General features: G+C 47.2%; 1 protein-coding gene and 1 long non-coding RNA gene across 2 annotated transcripts in view; one reads left to right on the top strand and one right to left on the bottom strand.

Annotated features, from left to right (window-relative positions):
- Positions 1-34: 34 nt before the first annotated feature.
- Positions 35-8,817, bottom strand: part of LOC127924418 (dolichyl-diphosphooligosaccharide--protein glycosyltransferase subunit STT3B-like) — a gene marked incomplete at its 3' end in the record, with an annotated part of 74,426 nt that continues 65,643 nt past the window's right edge. Inside the window, exons 11-14 of the mRNA XM_052509159.1 lie at positions 7,102-7,289; positions 6,534-6,705; positions 1,674-1,847; positions 35-269 (exon numbers count right to left, since the gene is read on the bottom strand). Of these exons, the coding sequence (XP_052365119.1) occupies positions 35-269; positions 1,674-1,847; positions 6,534-6,705; positions 7,102-7,289 (769 nt within the window). The remainder of the gene's footprint in view (positions 270-1,673; positions 1,848-6,533; positions 6,706-7,101; positions 7,290-8,817) is intronic.
- LOC127924423 (uncharacterized) lies at positions 2,278-4,546 on the top strand. Its single transcript, XR_008117891.1, has 3 exons — positions 2,278-2,486; positions 2,663-2,752; positions 4,399-4,546. It is a non-coding gene; the product is annotated as an uncharacterized LOC127924423 (long non-coding RNA).

Genomic DNA, 8,817 nt, shown 5'->3' with positions numbered 1-8,817 from the left:
TGTGAAGTGACAGTATATGGATGCATTAGGTCACAGTCCAGGTTCCTGGCAGTTCCAGGTCTCCAGTTCGGGGTGGTTTGTAAGTGCACACATACAGAGGAACTGATATTACGTGACAGGAGGGGGTTGATACGGTGGAGTTGAACATCTCTAACCTGCATCTCTCCAAAGCGGTAGTACGACATCTTATACATCAGACAGTTGAGTAGGATGGGAGACCCCGCTTTGTCCACCCTAAACTCTCCCTGGGGGGTGAAGTAGTCACTCTCCTGAGGAGGAGACAGACAGACAGTTTAGTACCCTCATCCTGAGGAGGGGACAGACAGACAGTTTAGAACTCTTATTCTGAGGAGGGGACAGACAGACAGTTTAGTACCCTCATCCTGAGGAGGGGACAGACAGACAGTTTAGAACTCTCATTCTGAGGAGGGGACAGACAGACAGTTTAGTACCCTCATCCTGAGGAGGGGACAGACAGACAGTTTAGAACTCTCATTCTGAGGAGGGGACAGACAGACAGTTTAGAACCCTCATCCTGAGGAGGGGACAGACAGACAGTTTAGAACTCTCATTCTGAGGAGGGGACAGACAGACAGTTTAGAACTCTCATTCTGAGGAGGGGACAGACAGACAGTTTAGAACTCTCCTGAGGAGGGGACAGACAGACAGTTTAGTACCCTCATCCTGAGGAGGGGACAGACAGACAGTTTAGAACTCTCATTCTGAGGAGGGGACAGACAGACAGTTTAGTACTTTCCTGAGGAGGGGACAGACAGACAGTTTAGTACCCTCATCCTGAGGAGGGGACAGACAGACAGTTTAGTACCCTCATCCTGAGGAGGGGACAGACAGACAGTTTAGAACTCTCATTCTGAGGAGGGGACAGACAGACAGTTTAGAACTCTCATTCTGAGGAGGGGACAGACAGACAGTTTAGAACTCTCATTCTGAGGAGGGGACAGACAGACAGTTTAGAACTCTCCTGAGGAGGGGACAGACAGACAGTTTAGTACCCTCATCCTGAGGAGGGGACAGACAGACAGTTTAGAACTCTCATTCTGAGGAGGGGACAGACAGACAGTTTAGTACTTTCCTGAGGAGGGGACAGACAGACAGTTTAGTACCCTCATCCTGAGGAGGGGACAGACAGACAGTTTAGTACCCTCATCCTGAGGAGGGGACAGACAGACAGTTTAGAACTCTCATTCTGAGGAGGGGACAGACAGACAGTTTAGTACTCTCCTGAGGAGGGGACAGACAGACAGTTTAGTACCCCACAGTTTACCTCACTCTGCGATCCTTATATACCCCACAATTTACCTCACTCTGCGATCCTTATATACCCCACAGTTTACCTCACCCTGCGATCCTTATATACCCCACAGTTTACCTCACCCTGCGATCCTTATATACCCCACAGTTTACCTCACCCTGCGATCCTTATATACCCCACAGTTTACCTCACCCTGCGATCCTTATATACCCCACAGTTTACCTCACTCTGCGATCCTTATATAGCTCACAGTGGTAGTTACAGCTAACCAATACTTGTGTTTTTTAAAAACACGATGGTTTAAAGGCTGCTGTCTCTCACCCTGATCTCTTTGGTATCCTCTCCCTCTGTAGCTAACAGTGGAAGCATCACCTCACCACGACACCAAGGTCTTCCTCACCCTGATCTCTTTGGGATGCTCTCCCTCTGCGATCCGCACCATCCACAGGAACTTGTTGATGTCATCACCAGAGTAGCCAATCACGCCACCGAAGATAATAAGCACATAGTCCACGTCCAAAGACCTCATGATCTCATACGCTGCACTCTCATTGGACGACATGGCCTTGCCCACCTGAACACACAGAGACAGAGACAGAGAGAGGAGGAGGAGAGAGAGAGACAGAGAGGAGGGGGAGAGAGAGAGACAGAGATGATGGGGAGAGAGAGAAGAGGGGGATAGAGAAAGAGAGAGAGAGAGAGGAAGAGGGGGAGGGAGAGAGAGACAGAGACAGAGAGAAAGAGAGAGGAGGGGGAGAAAGAGAGAGAAAGAGAGAGAAGGGGGAGAGAGAGAAAGAGAGAAAGAGAGAGGAGGGGGTGAGGGAGAGGAGGGTGAGGGAGAGAGAGCGAGGGAGGGAGAGGAGGGGAGAGAGGGAGAGGACTAGTAGGGGGAGGTAGAGTGGTTAGAGTGTTGGAGAGCAGAGAGTGGTTAGAGTGTTGGACTAGTAACTGGGGGGTCAGAGAGTGGTTAGAGACTAGTAACTGGGGGGTCAGGTAGTGGTTAGAGTGTTGGACTAGTAACCGGGGGGGTCAGGTAGCCTAGTGGTTAGAGTGTTGGACTAGTAACTGGGGGGGTCAGGTAGCCTAGTGGTTAGAGTGTTGGACTAGTAACTGGGGGGGTCAGGTAGCCTAGTGGTTAGAGTGTTGGACTAGTAACCGGGGGGGTCAGGTAGCCTAGTGGTTAGAGTGTTGGACTAGTAACTGGGGGGGTCAGGTAGCCTAGTGGTTAGAGTGTTGGACTAGTAACTGGGGGGTCAGGTAGCCTAGTGGTTAGAGTGTTGGACTAGTAACCGGGGGGTCAGGTAGCCTAGTGGTTAGAGTGTTGGACTAGTAACTGGGGGGTCAGGTAGCCTAGTGGTTAGAGTGTTGGACTAGTAACTGGGGGGTCAGGTAGCCTAGTGGTTAGAGTGTTGGACTAGTAACCGGGGGGGTCAGGTAGCCTAGTGGTTAGAGTGTTGGACTAGTAACTGGGGGGGTCAGGTAGCCTAGTGGTTAGAGTGTTGGACTAGTAACTGGGGGGTCAGGTAGCCTAGTGGTTAGAGTGTTGGACTAGTAACCGGTAGCCTAGTGGTTAGGTGTTGGACTAGTAACTGGGGGTCAGGTAGCCTAGTGGTTAGAGTGTTGGACTAGTAACTGGGGGGTCAGGTAGCCTAGTGGTTAGAGTGTTGGACTAGTAACTGGGGGTCAGGTAGCCTAGTGGTTAGAGTGTTGTGGTTAGAGTGTTGACCAGTAACCGGGGGTCAGGTAGCCTAGTGGTTAGAGTGTTGGACTAGGGGGGGGTCAGGTAGCCTAGTGGTTAGGTAGTAACTGGGGGGTCAGGTAGCCTAGTGGTTAGAGTGTTGGACTAGTAACTGGGGGGTCAGGTAGCCTAGTGGTTAGAGTGTTGGACTAGTAACTGGGGGTCAGGTAGCCTAGTGGTTAGAGTGTTGGACTAGTAACTGGGGGTCAGGTAGCCTAGTGGTTAGAGTGTTGGACTAGTAACTGGGGGTCAGGTAGCCTAGTGGTTAGAGTGTTGGACTAGTAACTGGGGGGTCAGGTAGCCTAGTGGTTAGAGTGTTGGACTAGTAACTGGGGGTCAGGTAGCCTAGTGGTTAGAGTGTTGGACTAGTAACTCAGGTAGCCTAGTGGTTAGAGTGTTGGACTAGTAACTGGGGGGTCAGGTAGCCTAGTGGTTAGAGTGTTGGACTAGTAACTGGGGGGTCAGGTAGCCTAGTGGTTAGAGTGTTGGACTAGTAACTGGGGGGTCAGGTAGCCTAGTGGTTAGAGTGTTGGACTAGTAACTGGGGGTCAGGTAGCCTAGTGGTTAGAGTGTTGGACTAGTAACTGGGGGGTCAGGTAGCCTAGTGGTTAGAGTGTTGGACTAGTAACTGGGGGTCAGGTAGCCTAGTGGTTAGAGTGTTGGACTAGTAACTGGGGGTCAGGTAGCCTAGTGGTTAGAGTGTTGGACTAGTAACCGGGGGTTAGTCAGGTAGCCTAGTGGTTAGAGTGTTGACTAGTAACTGGGGGTCAGGTAGCCTAGTGGTTAGAGTGTTGGACTAGTAAGCCTAGTGGGGGTGTTGGACAGGTAGCCTAGTGGTTAGAGTGTTGGACTAGTAACCGGGGGTCAGGTAGCCTAGTGGTTAGAGTGTTGGACTAGTAACTGGGGGGGTCAGGTAGCCTAGTGGTTAGAGTGTTGGACTAGTAACTGGGGGGGTCAGGTAGCCTAGTGCCTAGTGGTTAGAGTGTTGGACTAGTAACTGGGGGTCAGGTAGCCTAGTGGTTAGAGTGTTGGACTAGTAACTGGGGGGTAGCCTAGTGGTTAGCTAGTAACTGGGGGTCAGTGTGGTTAGAGTGTTGGACTAGTAACTGGGGGGGTCAGGTAGCCTAGTGGTTAGAGTGTTGGACTAGTAACTGGGGGGGTCAGGTAGCCTAGTGGTTAGAGTGTTGGACTAGTAACTGGGGTTGGACTAGTAACTGTCCTAGTGGTTAGAGTGTTGGACTAGTAACTGGGGGTCAGGTAGCCTAGTGGTTAGAGTGTTGGACTAGTAACCGGGGGTCAGGTAGCCTAGTGGTTAGAGTGTTGGACTAGTAACTGGGGGTCAGGTAGCCTGTGGTTAGAGTGTTGGACTAGTAACCGGGGGGGTCAGGTAGCCTAGTGGTTAGAGTGTTGGACTAGTAACTGGGGGGGTCAGGTAGCCTAGTGGTTAGAGTGTTGGACTAGTAACCGGGGGGGTCAGGTAGCCTAGTGGTTAGAGTGTTGGACTAGTAACTGGGGGGGTCAGGTAGCCTAGTGGTTAGAGTGTTGGACTAGTAACTGGGGGGTCAGGTAGCCTAGTGGTTAGAGTGTTGGACTAGTAACTGGGGGTCAGGTAGCCTAGTGGTTAGAGTGTTGGACTAGTAACTGGGGGGGGTCAGGTAGCCTAGTGGTTAGAGTGTTGGACTAGTAACTGGGGGGGTCAGGTAGCCTAGTGGTTAGAGTGTTGGACTAGTAACTGGGGGGGTCAGGTAGCCTAGTGGTTAGAGTGTTGGACTAGTAACTGGGGGGGTCAAGTAGCCTAGTGGTTAGAGTGTTGGACTAGTAACCGGGGGGGTCAGGTAGCCTAGTGGTTAGAGTGTTGGACTAGTAACCGGAAGGTTGCGAGTTCAAACCCCCGAGCTGACAAGGTACAAATCTGTCGTTCTGCCCCTGAACAGGCAGTTAACCCACTGTTCCCAGGCCGTCATTGAAAATAAGAATTTGTTCTTAACTGACTTGCCTGGTTAAATAAAGGTCAAATAAAAAAAATAATAATAAATGTTTCCAGGTCCTTTATATAGTGGGAGGTCATATTGTTTACAAACACACCTTGTGTTGGGATGCAGACATACCAGGAGTCTATAGAGGACACATCCCAGTCCAACACACAATATTTATATAACTAGGTAAGTCATACCAGGAGTCTATAGAGGACACATCCCAGTCCAACACACAATATTTATATAACTAGGTAAGTCATACCAGGAGTCTATAGAGGACACATCCCAGTCCAACTAACTAGGCAAGTTATACCAGGAGTCTATAGAGGACACATCCCAGTCCAACTAACTAGGCAAGTCATACCAGGAGTCTATAGAGGACACATCCCAGTCCAACTAACTAGGCAAGTCATACCAGGAGTCTATAGAGGACACATCCCAGTCCAACACACAATATTTATTTAACCAGGCAAGTCAGTTAAGAACAAATTCTTATTTTCCATGACGGCCTAGGAACAGTGGGCTAACTGCCTTGTTCAGGGAAACAGTGGGCTAACTGCCTTGTTCAGGGGAACAGTGGGCTAACTGCCTTGTTCAGGGGAACAGTGGGCTAACTGCCTTGTTCAGGGGAACAGTGGGCTAACTGCCTTGTTCAGGGGAACAGTGGGTTAACTGCCTTGTTCAGGGGAACAGTGGGCTAACAGGGGAACAGTGGGTTAACTGCCTTGTTCAGGGGAACAGTGGGCTAACTGCCTTGTTCAGGGAACAGAACTGCCTTGTTCAGTGGGCAAACTGCCTTGTTCAGGGGAACAGTGGTTAACTGCCTTGTTCAGGGGAACAGTGGGCTAACTGCCTTGTTCAGGGGTTAACAGTGGGGAACAGTGGGTTAACTGCCTTGTTCAGGGGAACAGTGGGCTAACTGCCTTGTTCAGGGAACAGTGGGCTAACTGCCTTGTTCAGGGGAACAGTGGGCTAACTGCCTTGTTCAGGGGAACAGTGGGTTAACTGCCTTGTTCAGGGAACAGTGGGCTAAATGCCTTGTTCAGGGGAACAGTGGGTTAACTGCCTTGTTCAGGGGAACAGTGGGTTAACTGCCTTGTTCAAACAGTGGGCTAACTGCCTGTTCAGGGGAACAGTGGGCAAACTGCCTTGTTCAGGGAACAGTGGGTTAACTGCCTTGTTCAGGGAACACTGTTAACTGGTTCAGGGGAACAGTGGGTTAACTGCCTTGTTCAGGGGAACAGTGGGTTAACTGCCTTGTTCAGGGGAACAGTGGGTTAACTGCCTTGTTCAGGGGAACAGTGGGCTAACTGCCTTGTTCAGGGGAACAGTGGGTTAACTGCCTTGTTCAGGGGAACAGTGGGCTAACTGCCTTGTTCAGGGGAACAGTGGGCTAACTGCCTTGTTCAGGGGAACAGTGGGCTAACTGCCTTGTTCAGGGGCAGAACGACCATTGCAAGATCGAATCCCCGACCTTGTCTTCCCCTTGAGAAGTGACAACAGCTCCCTTCATATTCCGACATCACATGAGGGTATGAGTCTTTACCAGTGCTATATGACTGTTGTTCCAGGTGTTGTTGTCCACTAGCGTGGTCCGATTGGCCATCCCTGCTATCTGATAGCCATAGTCCCACCACGACATCACTCTGGCCTGCTCCTCTGTGTTCTGCCTTAGCCAATAGTAGGCCTCGCGGAAATCATCTAGAATATTCCTCGACCTGGGTAGAGAAGAGTGGAGAGAAACACAGAGAGAGAACACATTTATTAAGGGTCATTGTTTACAAGTTCCTAGCGATTCCATAAAGCTTCTTATCTTCTTCTGTGGTTTGGTGAGAGAGAGAGAAACAGAGAGAAACAGAGAGAGAAAGAGAGAGAGAAACAGAGAAACAGAGAGAGAGAGAGAGAGAGAGAGAGACACATTAGGAAATGACAGTTCCAGAGGGAACTAATCAACTGAAGAGAGTGTGTGTGTGTGTGTGTGTGTGTGTGTGTGTGTGTGTGTGTGTGTGTGTGTGTGTGTGTGTGTGTGTGTGTGTGTGTGTGTGTGTGTGTGTGTGTGTGTGTGTGTGTGTGTGTGTGTGTGTGTGTGTGTGTGTGTGTGTGTGTGGTCTTACCCATCGTTGTTATAAGAGGCCAGCACCACACTAGGACTGGAGTAGGCGTTACTAGTAACCCAGGTGCAGTGGACAGCGAACATCATCAGCAGCATCAACATCAACATGGTGACGATACTCTTAATGTTGGGCCCCAGACCTTCCTCTGTCTTCTCCTGCTCTGAGACGTGCTTACGGACCTTCCCTGCCTGCAGAGGGAGACAGGAACTCACAGGTATCAGTCACACATCACTAAAAAAAAACCTGCTAATATGGTACGTTTAGTCTAATATCAGAACTGCAAATCCCTCTTTTCATATGCAGTGACACCAAAAACATATAGACAATCAGTTTGTGGGAAGACACATCTAATAGATATGGTATCAGTTTACTGCATGTTAGGAAAATGTCAACAGCTCTTACTAATACCAATATGAGATCCTCATCAACTGTCTCGACAAAGAAATGAGTTACCAAAATCTAAACCAGTAGTGTACTTTAAACCAAAACAAATGGTATTGGTCACATACACATATTTAACAGATGTTATTGGTCCATATTTAACAGATGTTATTGGTCCATATTTAACAGATGTTATTGGTCCATATTTAACAGATGTTATTGGTCCATATTTAACAGATGTTATTGGTCCATATTTAACAGATGTTATTGGTCCATATTTAACAGATGTTATTGGTCCATATTTAACAGATGTTATTGGTCCATATTTAACAGATGTTATTGGTCCATATTTAACAGATGTTATTGGTCCATATTTAACAGATGTTATTGGTCCATATTTAACAGACGTTATTGGTCCATATTTAACAGACGTTATTGGTCCATATTTAACAGATGTTATTGGTCCATATTTAGCAGATGTTATTGGTCCATATTTAACAGACGTTATTGGTCCATATTTAACAGACGTTATTGGTCCATATTTAACAGATGTTATTGGTCCATATATAACAGACGTTATTGGTCCATATTTAACAGATGTTATTGGTCCATATTTAACAGATGTTATTGGTCCATATTTAGCAGATGTTATTGGTCCATATTTAACAGACGTTATTGGTCCATATTTAACAGACGTTATTGGTCCATATTTAACAGACGTTATTGGTCCATATTTAACAGACGTTATTGGTCCATATTTAACAGATGTTATTGGTCCATATTTAGCAGATGTTATTGGTCCATATTTAACAGACGTTATTGGTCCATATTTAACAGACGTTATTGGTCCATATTTAACAGATGTTATTGGTCCATATTTAGCAGATGTTATTGGTCCATATTTAACAGACGTTATTGGTCCATATTTAACAGACGTTATTGGTCCATATTTAACAGATGTTATTGGTCCATATATAACAGATGTTATTGGTCCATATTTAACAGGTGTTATTGGTCCATATTTAACAGATGTTATTGGTCCATATTTAACAGATGTTATTGGTCCATATTTAACAGATGTTATTGGTCCATATTTAGCAGATGTTATTGGTCCATATTTAACAGATGTTATTGGTCCATATTTAACAGACGTTATTGGTCCATATTTAACAGACGTTATTGGTCCATATTTAACAGATGTTATTGGTCCATATTTAACAGATGTTATTGGTCCATATTTAACAGATGTTATTGGTCCATATTTAACAGATGTTATTGGTCCATATTTAACAGATGTTATTGGTCCATATTTAACAGATGTTATTGGTCCATACA

This window comes from Oncorhynchus keta, unplaced genomic scaffold (genome assembly GCF_023373465.1).
Source record: "Oncorhynchus keta strain PuntledgeMale-10-30-2019 unplaced genomic scaffold, Oket_V2 Un_contig_4011_pilon_pilon, whole genome shotgun sequence".
NCBI lineage: Eukaryota > Metazoa > Chordata > Actinopteri > Salmoniformes > Salmonidae > Oncorhynchus > Oncorhynchus keta.
Note: the sequence above shows the minus strand (reverse complement) of the source record. Positions and strands in the feature narration are given on the sequence as shown.